Source organism: Hylobates moloch, unplaced genomic scaffold (genome assembly GCF_009828535.3).
Source record: "Hylobates moloch isolate HMO894 unplaced genomic scaffold, HMol_V3 SCAFFOLD_9, whole genome shotgun sequence".
Lineage (NCBI taxonomy): Eukaryota > Metazoa > Chordata > Mammalia > Primates > Hylobatidae > Hylobates > Hylobates moloch.
The window spans coordinates 100,242,767-100,259,760 of record NW_026652284.1 but is presented as its reverse complement, the minus strand read 5'-3'; the positions used below and the strand labels follow the sequence as shown (position 1 = coordinate 100,259,760).

The window sequence follows — 16,994 nt, the reverse complement described above, 5'->3', positions numbered from 1 at the left end:
AAATAAATAAAAAAACAAAAAGTGGGGACACTTTTAGGACTTATCTAGCTTTGAAGCGTCCTCCAAATGGGTGATAGATTTGGCCTCACACTAGTTATTTGGATGTGACCTGGAAAAACAGAGTAGCTGCCTAAGCTTCTTAGGCTTTAGGAGCCTCGAGACTGCCCCATTCTCAGAACTGGCCCTTCTTACTGTCTTTAAGGATCCAACACAAAGAGTTAAAAGGCAGAGTAAAAACCCACAGCAGATCAATTTAGGAGAAGCACAGGATTGTACCAAGATGTTTAAAAAAATTTCCATGTATCTGCTTTGGAAAAGAGAACTTTTCCTACTTTGTGAATAAAAATGTTTAGTGTCAACAAAATGTTAAACTTAGCAATTAGCAAAAATGAACCCACTGATACGAATGTAGTAGTCAGTGGGGCTTGAACTTGTAATACCAGCATTTGCTGATTTTTAGATGCACATTTTAGCAACTCTGAAATCAAAGCATATCTTACAATCCATGAATCTTTTTTTTTTTTTTAAGATGGGGTCTCGCTCTGTCACCCAGGCTGGAGTGCAGTGGCAGGATCACAGTTCACTGTAAGCTTGAACTACTGTGCTCAAGTGATCCTCCCACTTCAGCCTCCCAGGTAGCTGGGACTACTATGTGCCAGCAGTGGCTGACTACGTGCTACCGAGCCTGGCTAACTTTTTATGTAGAGGTGAGGTCTTGCTATGTTGCCCAGGTTGGTCGTCAAACTCCTGGCTTCAGGTGATCCTCCCACCTCAGCTTCCATAAGAGTTGCAATTAAAGGTTTGAGCCACCACACCCAGCCACAATCCATGCATCTTGTATTTGATGAAATATAGTAGACAGTGTTCACTGAATGTCCATCACGTGATGGGCATGGGCTTGATACCTCATATACACTTTTTTATTTATCCCCATGACTATGCCATGAAGCAATTATTATTGCTACTTAAAAATGAGAAACCTAGACTTAGCTTTTCTAAGACTAGAAAGAATTGGAATAGTATACTGCAATATGGCAGAAACACGTGATTACATAGACCCTCTCCCTCTGTTATCCCCTTTTAGCTACTATTTTGTTACTTTGTATTTTGTTTGCAAATATAAATGTATTTAAGCAACAATCAGCCAGAAGACTCTGAGTAACACAATTATTTAAATAAGCAATATAATAAATGACACCCAGAAATATTTATTGTTGATTATGCAGCAGCTACTGAGCTAGGACACATATTCCATTTATTTTTTATTTATTTATTTTTGAGATGGAATTTCGCTCTTGTTGCCCAGAATGGAGTGCAGTGGCACAATCTCAGCTCACTGCAACCTCCGCCTCCTGGGTTCAAGTGATTCTTCTGCCTCAGCCTCCCGAGTAGCTGGGATTACAGGTGCCTGCCACCACGCCCGGCTAATTTTTTGTATTTTTAGTAGACATGGGGTTTTGTCATGTTGGCCAGGCTGGTCTCGAACTCCTAACCTCAGGCGATCTGTCTGCCGTGGCCTCCCAAAGTGCTGGGATTATAGGCATGAGCCACCATGCCCGGCCCACATATTCCATTTAATCATGACTATTATCAGCCCTATTTTATTGTATTTTATTTTGAGACAGAGTCTAGCTGTGTCACTCAGTTTGGAGTGCAGTGGCGTGATCTCGGCTCACTGCAACCTCTGCCTCCTGGGTTCGGGTGATTCTCCTGCCTCAGCCTCCCGACTAGCTGAGATTAAAGGCACATGCCATAACACCCAACTATTTTTTGTATTTTTAGTAGAGACAGGGTTTTGCCACATTGGCTAGGCTGGTCTCAAACTCTTGACTTCCAGTAATCCACCTGCCTCAGCCTCCCAAAGTGCTGGGATTACAGGAATTAGCCACCATATCTGGCCAGCATCATTTTAATGGTGAAGAATTTGAGGCTTAGATTAGTTTAAGTAATTTTTTTTGGTCCTGTAAAAGTGGCGAAGCTAAGACTCAAACCCCCCATGTCTGACACTTAAGCCAGGACTCTTTGGCAGCGGCCCTTCTGCCAGTCACAAACTAGAAACTCAAGCCCTAAGTGAACACAAACATGGGCCATAAGACAAAGAGAATGTGATGGGTCAGATGAAAAGAATGAGAAGGAGGCTGGGTGTGATGGCTCATGCCTGTAGTCCCAGCTACTTGGGAGGCTGAGGTGGGAGGATCACTTGAGCTCAGGAGGTGGAGGCTGCAGTGAATCACGTTCACACCACTGCACTCCAGTTCCAGTCTGGGTGACAAAGTGCGATCCTGTCTCCAAACACAAAACAAGCTGGGTGCAGTGTCTCTCGCCTGTAATCCCAGCACTTTGGGAGACTGAGGTGGGTGGATCAATTGAGGTCAGGAGTTTGAGACCAGCCTGGCCAACATGGTGAAACCCCATGTCTACTAAAAATGCAAAAGTTAGCTGGGCGTGTTGGCATGCACCTGTAGTCCCAGCTATATTTGAGAGGCTGAGGAAGGAGGATCGCTTGAACCCAGAAGGCAGAGGTTGCAGTGAGCTGAGATCATGCCACTGCACTCCAGGGTGGGTGACGGAGTGAGACTGTCTCAAAACAAACAAACAAACAAGAAAAAACAAACAAACAAACAAAATAAGAACTGGCAGGAGAAGTCAGAGATGCTTCTGGAGATTTCAGAAAGTGGGGAAACATGCAGTGCTGGTGATGGGGGATACCGGGGTGAAGGTGAAATCTGATGAAATCAGTCAGAAAGGACCTTGGTCCTCAGTAACAAGCAGTGTGGCAGTGACTTAGATGAGGTTAGGAAAAGGAACTTGGGGGACATGAAAGGAGTGGGCAGGATTCTAGGGTGACAGGGCAGAGGGCAACTCGATCTGGGAAAGCTGAACCTCAGAGAACTCAAGACATATTTCTAAGACTGAAGAATTACTCAGATTTATTTCACAAGCTGGTTATGCCTCTGAGATGTGCCCATGTATTTAGACTGTGGCAAAGGAGGGAAGGACGACATGGCTGACTGGCATGAGGGGCCCTGCATGCATTACTTCCTTTAATCCCTTACCAACCCTATGAGGAAGACACCACACATATCCCTAGTTAACAGATGAGAAGGAAGCCCAGAGAAAGGAGACAATTTGCCAAAAGTTACACGGGTGTGAGGAGTGGAGCCAAGATTCTGTCTGACTCTAAGAGCCTAAACTAATTTCTCATGACAGGATCTCATCAGTGGTTGCCTCTGCTGAAAGAGGCTGGCTTGAAAGAGGCACAAGGGAGTCTCTGGAGGGACAGATGTGTTATGTGTTCTGATTGAGAGTGACACCAGTGTGCACATCTGATAAACTTACCAATCTATACACTTAAAAGGTATGCATTTTATTGTATTTTTGAGAGAGTCTCACTCTGTTGCCCAGGCTGGAGTGCAGTGGCACAATCTCGGCACACTGCAACCTCCTCCTCCTGGGTTCAAGTGATTCTTTTGCCTCAGCCTCATGAGTAGCTGGGATTACAGGCGTGGGCCACCATGCCAGGCTAATTTTTGTATTTTCGGTAGAGACGAGATTTCATCATGTTGGCCAGGCTGGTGTCAAACTCCTGACCTCAAGTGGTCCGTCTGCCTTGGTCTCCCAAAGTGCTGAAATTACACGCGTGAGCCACCACAGCTGGCCAAAAGCTGTGCGTTTCAAAAATGTCTTTCTTCCTCTCTAGGCTATAAACCCCATGAAGGTCTAACATAATGCCTAGCACTGGTAGTGGTCAGTGAATAGGGACTGAACAAGGAACTGTGCACTGTTGTCGCTGTATTACTGAGGGCATCAGAGCCTGGCACAGAAGAAGAATCCCTGCAAAAGAAGCACACAGAGCAGAAAAGGGCTCTGTGCTGAGACTCTGAGAAGCTGCCCTCTCAGGCCACCGCTTCACAGCAAAGTGGTCATCTTGCTCTTCCCGGTCATGCCCAGTGGTGAGCAGTGGCTCATTGACCCTATCATTTTCTGTTAACTGAGAAGCTACAACTCTGCAAAAGTGAGACACAGCACTGCATACAAAACAACGCTGTTTATCCCACATGACTCACCTGAACTCCACTGGAAAGGAACTACATTTTTTTTTCTTTTGAGTCAGAGTCTTGCTCTGTCATGCAAGCTGGAGCACAGTGGTGTGATCTTGGCTCACGGCAACCTCTACTTCCTGGATTCAAGTGATTCTCCTGCCTCAGCCTCCCTAGTAGCTGGGATTGTGGGCATGTGTTACCAGGCCCGGCTAATTTTTGTATTTTTTAGTAGAGATGGGGTTTCGCCATGTTGGCCAGGCTGGTCTCGAACTCCTGACCTCAGGTGATCCACCTGCCTCGGCCTCCCAAAGTGCTTAGATTACAGGCGTGAGCCACCGTGTCCAGCTATAACTACATAGTTTTAAAACATCACCTCAGGATCTATGTCCTAGGGGAAAAAAAAAATCACAGCATTTTCTCATTTGTGTGGATAGTTACTCCACAATTTGCTTCTTTAGTGCCCAAATTATCTTGGCCAAATTAATTAGGAACCTGGCCTCTCTTGGTTCAGGGGGAAAATTCCATTAAATAGACAGTTATGTTGCCATCAGAGGGAAAGACCAAAAAGCAGGATTTTGACTTCTTTTTTCCTTGCTATGAAAAATAAGAAATTTTGAAAGAGGAAAAAAAGGACATCATGGCCACTAATTCTTTATTCTGACTCAGATGGTTCTGTTTCTATGTAAATATGCAAAGAAACAGATAAACAGAAAAAAAAGGCCCCGTTAAGTCCACATCCATCAATTCATCACGGCAGGAAACAAGAAAAGAAGCCAGGAGGCTTGAAATCCCTCTGAGACTTGGCACAGGGTAGCATGAAAACTTGAACACTGTTTCTCACAGGATTTAATTATTCCCATAAGAAAAAATAAACTTTCCAGAAAAGAGCAAGGATATCTTTTGTTCCTGATTTGTAAGTAGGGCTCAAATTCCGTCAGAGCTTGAAGGCTGAATGGTTTGCTCTGACAAGTGTTTGATTAAACTACCAAAAGTGAGGATTTGGGATTTTTCACTTGGATGACCCTGCTAGATCTAGTCCTGACCTAAGTGAGGAGCTGATGCCAAGAATGAAATTTATTTATTTGATCTTCTCCAAAACAACCCAGGTGAACACGTGACCACTCCAACAAGAATACAAATTCTCTCTGCGGAAGACATGAAAGGTCACGCATCTATGAGCAGTTTGCCAGGGATTTCAGGGTTTAATAGAATATGTCATCTGTTGGGCTCCACCTCACGGGTTTGCATTTTTTGAAATAATACAATAGGAAGCATGTGGGTATTGGGGGAGATAAATCAGATTTGAATCTAACTCTGACATTTACAAGCTGGGTGACCTTGGGAAAAGGATAAGCTGGGTCTCGGTTTCCTCATTTGTAAAGTAAGGCGAACACTGCCCACCCACCTTCAGCAGTTGTTGGAACAGTGAGAGATCATGGGGACACAATGCTAGTGGTCACAAGTGTATTCTCTGAGCCTTTCTTTGGAAGTATCAGTTCATTGAATCATTTAGTAAATTTGCTTCCAGCATGTAATAAATGCCAAGAATTGCGCTAGGTATTGAGAATATAGTAGTTAAGACAGACAAGGGCTCTACATTTAGACAGCTGTTGAAAACAGATGGACAAGTAACATACAAATACATATAATCAGATTCCAAAAAATATGATGGAGACAATAAGACAGATGTAATAGACTGAATGTTTGTGTATTCCCAGAATTCATACATTGAGGTTGGGCGTGATAGCTTAAGCCTGTAATCTCAACACTTCTGTATCCCAAGGTGGGCAGATCACTTGAGGTCAGGAATTCGAGACCAACCTAGGCAACATGGCGAAACTCCATCTCTACAAAAATTAGCCAGGCATGGTGGCATGATGTGCCTGTGGTCCAAGCTACTTGGAAGGCTGACAGGAGGATCGCTTGAGCCCAGGAGGTGGAGGCTGCAAGTGAGCCATGTTCAGGCCACTGCACTCCAGACTGGGTGACAAGGTGAAACTCTTTCTTTAAAAAAAAAAATTCCATGGCCGGGCGTGGTGGCTCACACCTGTAATCCCAGCACTTTGGGAGGCTGTGGCAGGTGAATCACTTGAGGTCAGGAGTTTCAGACCAGCCTGACCAACATGGTGAAACCCTATCTCTAATAAAAATACAAAAAAATTAGCTGGGCGTGGTGGTACACACCTGTAATCCCAGCTACTTCGGAGGCTGAGGCAGAAGAATCACTTGAACTCGGGAGGCGGAGGTTGCAGTGAGCTGAGATCGGGCCATTACACTCCAGCCTGGGCAACAAGAGTGAACCTCTGTCTCAAAAAAAAAAAAAATTCATACATTGAAATTCTAACCCCCAGTGTGATGGTATTAGAAGGTGGGGCCTTGGGAGGAAATTAGGTCGTGAGGGTTGAGCCCTGATGAATGGGATTAGTGCCTTTATAAGCAGAGACTGGAGAACTTGCTCTTGCTCTCTCTGTACTATATCATTGTTGTAAGAGTTATTAAGAAGTTATTTTAGGCAGATAGAAAGGAAAATGGGTCCTAGGGAAGTTTTCGTTTTTAAAGCAGCTCTTACAGCCAGGCCAGCAACTTTTAATATGCAAATGGTGGCCATTAGAAACTGGGTCCATCCAAACATGGAGATTTCCTGGCCTTCTTGCCCTTGCCTCACGTGTTCCTGGCAACATGGCCGCCCCCACCTATCCCACGGTGTGTAGAACATCAGGGTGCCCTGCATTTGCATATTAAAAGGCTAGGGTGGGAGGGCAAGCTTTTTCGGGCTACATGAATGACATGCCTCGTCAAACCAATCCTCTGAGCCCTGTGCAAATCAGACACCACCTCTGCCAGCCTACTTATAAAACTCGCTGGTATCCATGGCACCTGGGGTCTCCTATTTCGGCTTTGGAGCCCCCCTCTCTCTGTCTCTGTATGGGGGAGCATCTATCTTCAGCCTCCTCCCATCTTTCTTGCCTATTAGACTCTCTACTCCTTAAAACCACTCCAGGTGTGTCCATGTCGTTTTTTCCAATTTGACTCGAGACAAAGAACCTGGTGTTCCTCCACTCATTGGAGCCATATCATCATTGTTGGGATATAGCGAGAAGACGACCATCCGCAAACCAGAAGGCAGACCCTTACCAAACACCGGGTCTGCCAGCACCTTCATCTTGGACTTCCCAAACAAATGTTTGTCATTTAAGCCTATATAGCAGCCTAAAATGACTAAGACCACATGGTGATATGAGGAGAAGTAATTGGAGAAAGATGGGAGGAATATCACAGGGTATTCAAGGAAGGTTTCTCTGAAAAATTAACATTTAATCTGAGACTTGAAGGACAAAAATGGAACCAGCTATTCAGCCCTAGGCAGGAGCAAACCCAGTATCTGGGAGGAACAGAGAGAAGGCCAGGGAAGGAGATAAAAGTATGATAAGTAGGGCCCAGATTATAGATTTCGTAGACTACAGAAAACATCTGAGTTTATTCCTATTGTGATGGGGAGCCATTAGAGTATTTTGAGTGCCTGAGTCATTTAATTAGATTTTCTTGAGAGGCAGACATAGGCATAATCATGATGTATTCCTGAAATGTAAAAATTCTCCCTTACTAAAGCAGAGGATGTCTTCTAGAGGATCATGTAAAATAAGGTTATCATAGATAGTATGGTCCAGAAATAGGTTTAGACTTGATGTGATTAAAAAAAAAAAGATTATATCATTCAAGGTTGTGACATGAAACCAACGTTAACGTTTACACAATATTCATTATACTGTAACCTACAGAATAGCTTGGGGGTTGGGCATGGTGGTTTACGCCTGTAATCTCAGCACTTTGGGAGGCCAAGGTGGGCAGATCACTTGAGGTCAGGAGTTTGAGACAAGCCTGGCCAACATGGTGAAACCCCGTCTCTACTAAAAATACAAAATGAGGCGTGGTGGCACATGCCTGTAGTCCCAGCTACTTGGGAGGCTCAAGCAGAAGAATCGCTTGAACCGGGGAGGTGGAGGTTGCAGTGAGCCAAGATCGCACCACTGCACTCCAGCTTGGGCAACAGAGTGAGACTCTGTCTAAAAAAAGGAAAAAAAAAATAGCTTGGGGAAGGAACTGGCTTCCCTTTCAAAGTAGCAGCAAAGAGATAAGAGACAGATTTTTTTCCTCCTGTAATGATTTCTTCCTCTAGGATATGAGTATTTGGATGCTGACATTAAATGAGCTCCTGTAGCAAAAGATCCTCGCACGGCTCAGGGTCAGGTACATAGAAGAGACAGTTCCTTCTCTGGTTTGCTTCTTCCCCCTTTGCATTGAAAGGAAACCAGAAGCCCTGGATATAAAATTATTCAAGGATGAGTGAAAAGTTATCAAAGCAAAAATGCAGGAAACAACTTCTCGATGTAAATGCATTGCATAAGTTGATAAAACTTCTGATGATTTCCGCATTTCATGCTCCATTCTAGAATTGTAGTGCCAAACAAAAGTCCTCCATGCCCGACGTTTGCAGATTTTATTTTTTAAGTAAAAGAACTTTCAAAATAAGAATAGCTCAAATTCAAAGATGCTTGGTCAAGCCTGGTCAACATGGTGAAACCCCGTCTCTACTAAAAATACACAAAATTAGCCGGGCATGGTGGCACGCCTGTAATCCCAGCTACTCGGGAGGCTGAGGCAGGAGAATTGCTTGAACCCAGGAGGTGCAGGTTGCAGTGAGCCGAGATCGCACCATTGCACTCCAGCCTGGGCGACAGAACCAGACTCTGTCTCAAAAAAAAAAAAAAAAAAGAAAGAAAGAATGCTTTAAAAAAAAAATTCCCATTGCCCAGTGACATTACAGTTGTCATAACATTAAGCTCAATGCATTACTTTTTCTATGTTTAGACATACAAATACCATTGTGTTACAATTGCCTACAGTATTCAGTACAGTAACATGCTGTACAGTGTTTATAGCCTAGGAGCAATAGGCTATATCTAGGTGTGTGGTAGGCTATACCACCCAGGTTTGTGTAAGTACACTCCATGATGGTCACACAATGACAAAATCGCCTTAAAACCCATTTCACAGAACATAACCCTGTCATTAAGTGGTGTATGACTTTATATCAATTCCAATGCAGTTTGGCCAAAAGCATCTTCTTAGAAGGGTTTTAGGGCTATATCTTAACAACAACACTGATAAAGATTCCTTTTGCATGTTTCTCTTAAATGATAAAATGTTACGTTAAACAATTTAAACAAGCATTTTTTTTTTTTTTCCTCCTGCCAGGTTTGTCAGAGTTTTCAATATGCTAATGTGCTTTGTAAATTTTTAAGAGGGGGATAAAGTATGTGGCAGTTTAAAACTGCTTTGATCAGAGAACCTCAGGACAGATGTTTTGCTGGACCAGGGAGCTGTGTAATAATACAGTGATGGAAAGACTGCTCTAATGAACTCTGTAAAGCTCTATAACATAAGAAAACCACTGTGTACCTCTGAAGAAACTAAACATATAAATCATATGAAGTATTAGCTTATGAAATTGAAAAAATATATCAGGTAAAACATTGATCAGGATATATACATTAAAGAGTTAATGAGTTGACAATGCCCAGAACGGTTATGTATGTATATCAACAAAGATAAACTAAAATCACTTAATTTCGCTGTACACTTGGCTAAACAAAACAAGGTCTTTAGTTGCAATGTAAATAAATTCATTGCTTTCCGCAAAAGAAATGCTCTTTAAGCCAAAGCATCATGCGAGTGAGTGCACACTCAGAACTGAAGCTTTGTGCCAAAAAAAATTTATACTAGGTACTTTATTGTGGAAATAAAGTATAAAATTCTTCCCCAGCCAAGAGTTCCATTAGAAAATGAAAAATTCAGCCTTGGCATGGATGCAAATGCTTGCTTTTTTATGATCCTTGCCAACATTCCTACTCTGAGTTGCTTTGGTGCTGTGCCTGCTGCAGTCCTGGGAAGGTAGAAGGGCTCTATGATGCACCACCTTAGCCAGCAGGGCTTCCATGGCTGCCCTAGAGCACAGGACCCCAGGGCCTGTGCCTCCCTGACATGAGTGAGGTGATCAAATCAAAAGGCGGAAGCAGCCCCTAATCATACCAGCGCTGATTACCTGGGCAGGCAGTAAAGGTGCTCTTTGCTTCCTTGAGCAATTTTCTGTTGCCCACTTATTTTTTCCAGCATGCAAACCAATGCCAGAGAGCTCATGCTGGAAATCAGAGAAGCGGAGATCCCAATCATGCTTATTGCTACTCTAGGAAAAGGCTGATGGAAGAGGATGAAAGTATTGAATAAATGAACAAGGGAATGATCTTTAGCTTTTAAGCCTTCTGCATCCTCTTATGGTTTCGGATAATCAAGACAGAAATATCCTCTTGTGAAACATTTCACAGACAATAGAACAAAGCTGTGCTATATAAAGGTATTTCAAAGCAGAAAACCTCAACATCCTCTTAAATAAAAACAATGTAAATAATATATATATATATATATATATATATACACACACAAGAAGTCTATAAGAATATAAATCAAAATGTTAATGGCTACGTTTTATAGGATGCCAATTACACACTTCAAATAAAGCTGCCTAAAAAATGTTAACAGTAGTCATCTCTGAGTTAGGGAAGATTAGAAGTAATTTTAATTTTTTCCTGCTTGCATATATTTTCCAAATTTTCTTGACTGTGTATGTGTCTTTTTTTCTTCTTTTTTGTTTGAGACAGAGTCTCGCACTCTGTCACCCAGGTTGGGGTACATTGGTGCGATCTCAGCCCACTGCAACCTCTGCCTCCCAGGCTCAAGCAATTCTCCTGCCTCAGCCTCCTGATCAGCTGGGACTACAGGAATGAGCCACTATGCCTGGCTAATTTTCTGTATCTTTAGTAGAGACCGGGTTTCACCATGTTGGTCAGGCTGGTCTTGAACTCCTGACCTAAAGTGATCCACCCGCCTCAGCCTCCCAAGATGCTGGGATTACAGGCATGAGCCACCATACCTGGCACGTATATGTATCATTTTAGTACTAAAAAATATGTAAAAGTTATTTTCAAAAATCTTCCATAATTCATTCATTAATGAATTGTTGTTTGTATAGCTCTTTGTACTTTATCAAGGTTTCCACACATTTAATCCATAAAACAATGGGAAATAATATGATTGTCATTTCAGAGAGGAGAAAACAGACTCTGAGATGCTATAAAACTTGTTCAAAGTCAACGAGCTAGTAACTAACAGGACCAAGATCTAGATCTCCAGATCTCTTCCAAAGTTCATGGCTTTTGTTTCCTTTTTCTCAATATTGGCTATGTCGTATGGTCTATTATGTGCTACTGGATACGTAAAGCCCACAGGAATACACCTTGCATAGAATAGAAGCATTGGAGTTCTTACACAAAGATTTAAGCAAAGGGAAATACATAATTTTTCAAATTCAGTATTGGTTGAAGGGGAACATGTAAAACACCAGGGGAGATTTGGAGACCAAACCTCCAAACACCAGGGAGGTAGGAAAACTTGCTCTCCTGGTTCCTGTATCATACATGCTTGGCTTCATTTTAACCCCATTCAGAAAGGGAAAAGAAATTTGACAAAAATGAAGCCAAAACACTTAGGGAGAAAAAGTACACATGGCACCAGATAATGAAATTAAGCTAGAGGTATTTAGACACTGCTAAATGTTGTTTTGTTGTTGTTTTGTTTTGTTTTAGAGACGGAGTCTCGCTTTGTCACCCAGGCTGGATTGCAGTGGTGCGATCTTGGCTGACTGCAACCTCTGCCTCCTGGGTTCAAGCGATTCTCCTGCCTCAGCCTCCTGAGTAGCTGGGATTACAGGTGTGTGCCACCATGCTCAGCTAATTTTTGTATTTTTAGTAGGGATAGGGTTTCGCCATGGTGGCCAGGCTAGTCTTGAACTCCTGACCTCAAGTGATTTGCCTGCCTTGGCCTCCGAATGTGCTGGAATTACAGGTGTGAGCCACCGCGCCTGGCTAGACACTTCTAAGTGTTTATTAGAGGAGAGGGAAGACCCAGGGAAAGACTTTGGAGAACAAGAAAGAGAGGGCAGAAATAGAAAAGGACACAAAATAAGACAGGTTTGGATCCCTAGTAAGAATCATGGCCAAGTTAGCATGAAGAACCCAAGACAGATACAAAAGAGGGTGAGAAAGACCCGTTAGTACCTTCATTCCTGCTGCGGCTGCAGGGCCACTGGGGTCTACAGCCTGGATGTGGCATGGCTTACTTCCTCGCACCACAAAACCCCAGCCAACCGCGTCACCAACAATCTAGAGAGGAAAACCACAATTAGCAAGCAGCCGACTGTCTCCTGCAATTTGCTTATTCTTCTGAGGGAGAGAAAACCAGCCCAGGATTAAGTATACACCGTGACATATGTTCCTCCGTTTCTCTCTTCCCTGCCAGGGGATTGGAACACTGCTTCTATCACAAACCCGGGCATCTCCCTGTAGAAAAGGTGGTAAAAAAAATCTAACCTGTTTGGCAGAAAGAAGATGCTCCCGTGAGGCCATGACTCAATAAACAACTGGAAGATTTTCTCTTTCTTAGGCTGTTATACAATTTAATGTCAGACTCCAGCAGAAGGTTTAGAAAAAGTCATAACGTGGTTGAAATTTCTCTCCAGATACAATTTCTACTCTAAGTTTGTTCTTTTCCCCAGTATCCAAATGATACACTCTTGATCCTGCAATGTCATTGAAGTCTAGCATAATTATTGAAATTACTAATGGTGGGGAATAAAGAGACTTGGCTTTCTTTTTTTTTTTGAGACAGAGTCTTATTCTGTCACCCAGGCTGGAGTGCAGTAGTGCAATCTCAGCTCACTGCAACCCCACCTCCCGGATTCAAGCAATTCTCCTGCCTCAGCCTCCTGAGTAACTGGGATTACAGGCACGCAACACCACGCCTGGCTAATTTTGTGTATTTTTAGTAGAGACAGAGTTTCACCATGATGGTCAGGCTGGTCTCGAACTCCTGAGCTCAGGTGATCTGCCCACCTCCGCCTCCCAAAGTGCTGGGATTACAGGCATGAGCCACCATGCCCAGCCTAGCCTTGGCTTTCTAAAAACACAATATTCTCCACCAAGAGGGGAAAAAAGTGAAAAAGTACATAAAGTTCACAATATATAAGTAGACTCTAATCCAAAAGTTGTTTGGAATTAGAGAAGGCCTTTTCTATAGAAATCATTATTAGAGCTGGCAGTTTAATTCCCTGGACAGCTCCTAGCTACATCTTTCACACATGTCCCAACCAAAACACAGCTGAAACACATTCACAATCAATTACTAACAATGTTGGCATTTAAAGTAAAAATCAAAAATAAATACTTTCGAAATACAATCTACCCTCTCTTGAATGCTGGAGACTGAGGAAAAACAGGGAGGCAAATGAAAATTTTTGTGGAAATGCTCAAGATTTTCAGGCACTTCCATTACTTTACAGTTTGCTGTTATTTGTATGTTATACTCAATTTCACTTCTGAAGGTAGAGTTTATCTTTTCCTCTGGTACAGACATGTTATCAGTGCCTTTCTCCTGTTAACTCCTCAGCATTCAGAATGTGAAGTAGCCCTCAGCAAATGTTTGCAGCGTGACTGAGTGTGGATAGAATTCTCCCCCAGCCTGAGGTAATGCCACTAAAGTTAGAAGATGAAGGAGGAGAAGTGTTTTGAAGAGGGTATGAACATGAATTCGAGGAGATTGACAGAAGGAGACATGGGAAGGGGAGTGGGTGCAGTGATGCTGAGAGGAGCACTTTCATTCCATTTGAAGAAATCCAATGCAGGCATTAGGAACCTAAAGGACCTCCAACAAGGGGCAGGTGGTCCAGAGCTGCTCACAGCAAGTCAGAGGCTTGTTTACCTCAAGGCATGCACACATTGTCGAAGCACCCTGCCTACGGTAGAAAAATTTATCCCACAGTTTCCTTTCTCTACCTTAACACTCCCCTAATGTTTTAAATAATTTCTAGAATTAATTATAATGCAGAAGGGATTATTGGCATCATTTGCAGTTCCATTTGCCATAAAATCTAATAATAATTTAAATTACTAATGGTGGGAAATAAAATCTAAAATTATTAGACTTTAAGGCAAATGCAAGTGCAAATGATGCCTATCTTAAAATTTGCAATTAAATTAGAATAAGTGCATAATGGAAACCTTTTCTTTAACAAAGAACACATCAAAAAATTTTTAAAAGCTATATTAATAATAAAGCATGTGAAGTCCTAATGCATCTTAGTGCCTTGAGGTCAAGAAAGCCTAGTATCATAATTATGCTAAAAACAAAAAGAAAATTAGAAAAATAGTTTTCATTTCAGTCTATAAGCTACCCATTGACACATGGACACGGTGCAGAAAAACGGGCAGCGTAGGAGAAAAAGGCCAGACCATCAGCCTACCGTGAATGTCTTCCTTGCATACGGAGCCCCGGGAGTAAGGAGTTCCTCAGAGGTGACAGGTCTCTTCAGCACTGTCAGACAAACACAATGTCAAGACATAAGCACTTCCAAGTCCTCCATCCATGCATTCAGCAGCTATTTGTTGATATCTCGTAGGTGACCATCAGTGAGAAAAAGTGACAAAGATCCCTGCCTCACAGTTTATATTTTAGCTGAGTGGAGACAGAAAATAGCAGCAAACATAAATAACCCTAAACCTACCTTACAAAGCTCAGGAAAAAAAGAAAAGGAAGGAAAGCAAGAGTGCCAGGGATGGGGATAAGGGGGCAGGTCAATTTTTTTTTTTTTTTTTTTTTTGAGGGGGGTTTCCCCCTTTTGCCCCCGGTGGGGGGGCAATGAGGGGATCCCAGCCCACTCCACCCCCCCCCCCCTGGGTTCAAGCAATTCTCCCGCCTCAGCCTCCCGAGTAGCTGGGATTACAGGCGCCCAACACCACATCTGGCTAATTTTTGTATTTTTAATAGAGACAGGGTTTCACTATGTTGGCCAGGCTGGTCTTGAACTCGTGACCTCAGGCAATCTGCCCTCCTCAGCCTCCCAAAGTGCTGGGATTACCAGCATGAGCCACCCAGCCTCACTTCCTTCTTAACACCTAGGACTGCATGTACCCACTGCTTTCTGCCCTGAGTAATAATGCTAGTACTCAACATGTGCTAGAGAGGCACCATGCGAGGTGAATATATTAACTCACTTAATCATCACAAGAATGAATGAGTTAGGATCATTGTTATCCCCATTTTATAAATGCAAAAACAACCTTAGAAAAGTTAAATTGATTGTGTCCAAGGTCCCAGAGCGAATGGGTGGCAGAAGTAGAATCAAACTCAGGCATTAGACACCAGCACCTACACTCTCAGCTACTGTGCCACACTCAGTCTGGGCCATGCTGTCCTGCAAGCAAAAGAAAGGGTCTAGAAGCTCAGGAAGATAGTGGCATGCTGTCTTCCTGAGACACCCGTTCACATCAGCTCACCGCTGTTGCCTACCAAGATGGCAGACAGCAGCCAATTCCTGACTTGCGGCTGCCTAAAACCCACCGATAATGAACCTCCTCATCCATCCTGTGCTCACTAAGAACTGGAGAGGGGCTGTTGTATCCTCCCCAAGTGGCCAGGGGGTCAGGGGACAGAGACCATTCTAATCCAGCTCTGTAGACATCGTGAACTTGAAGTGCCACAGAGAAACAGAAAAGGCCCCAGCCAAGAGGCCTAACCCGGTGAAATGGCATCCTCCGATCCCCTTTGCTAGTAACAGTCAGAGGTCAGGTACCAGTCCTGGAAAGAGTGTGCAGCAGACAAGGAAAGGCAGTGTGGGGCGAGCCTGATGATCTACCAGGCAGCTGGACTTTGCCCACCGGTTACATGCACCCTCTCAGTGAAAGGCAATCCAGTGCTTCTTGGTGAGGTGACAGGTTGCTGATCTTATCACCTTTGCTTTCACAAATCTCATAAAAGCAAAAATTAATTTATGTTCGCCAAACAAGAGGGAGTAGGTCAAATATCAAGATGGAAACAGAATCTCTCAGCAGATGGATGGGAGGTAAGAAAAGTGGTCAATATTTGAGGACTGAGATCTTTTTTATTCCCTGTCAGATAACTCTCTTTCCACTCCCCATAAACCCTCAGGGGGCTTATGAATTTGGATACATGAATCACACTGTACTATCTGGCAGCAGAGCTGACCATTCATTTTAATGCACTTCCCTTTATTATGTTGAAAAATATAGAAACTTTGAGGCCCAGGGAAAACTGTTTTCTTTTCATATCCTTGGAAGCTTATTTGCTTATCACAATGATACCGATAACATCAATATCTTTAGTACTGTTTTTTTGTGTCTGGCTTAGGGCATTTATATACAGTACTAAAAAAACATATCCTGGTGTTATTTCAGATAATTAATTTTTAAATGCATCACTGTGAAGGCCTGATCATCTGCTTGAGAAAAAAAAAAATCACAGATGAACTCACTGGGTCTTGGGAATCCTCTTAAGAGTGAGACAGAAGCTTGTCAAACTATGGGTAAGAAGTGGGATTTAAAAACCACAACTCAGTCCTGACAGCTCTTGTCCTTGGAGACCCACGAAAGGAAACAAGACCTTTTTCTTCTGCCTGCATAACAGTAAACTCTTCCCTTTGACCCAGAGGCAAGGAGAAAGAGGAAACAATACTAACCGACCTCAGGGAACATGGATTTTGTTGCTAATTTCAGTAATTAACACTTTTTTCATACTCCATCATAAGCAATCAAAAACATGTAAAACGGCCAGGCGCGGTGGCTCAAGCTTGTAATCCCAGCACTTTGGGAGGCCGAGGCGGGCGGATCACGAGGTCAGGAGATTGAGACCACGGTGAAACCCCGTCTCTACTAAAAATACAAAAAAAATCAGCCGGGCGTGGTGGCGGGCGCCTATAGTCCCAGCTACTCGGAGAGGCTGAGGCAGGAGAATGGCGTGAACCCGGGAGGCGGAGCTTGCAGTGAG

The 16,994-nt window shown here is 43.2% G+C and overlaps 1 protein-coding gene across 1 annotated transcript in view; it reads right to left on the bottom strand.

The window, feature by feature from the left end:
* DEPTOR (DEP domain containing MTOR interacting protein) overlaps positions 1-16,994 on the bottom strand; it is a 193,111-nt gene that overhangs the window by 40,392 nt on the left and 135,725 nt on the right. The window contains exons 7-8 of the mRNA XM_032760338.2: positions 14,455-14,525; positions 12,215-12,319 (exon numbers count right to left, since the gene is read on the bottom strand). Of these exons, the coding sequence (XP_032616229.1) occupies positions 12,215-12,319; positions 14,455-14,525 (176 nt within the window). The remainder of the gene's footprint in view (positions 1-12,214; positions 12,320-14,454; positions 14,526-16,994) is intronic.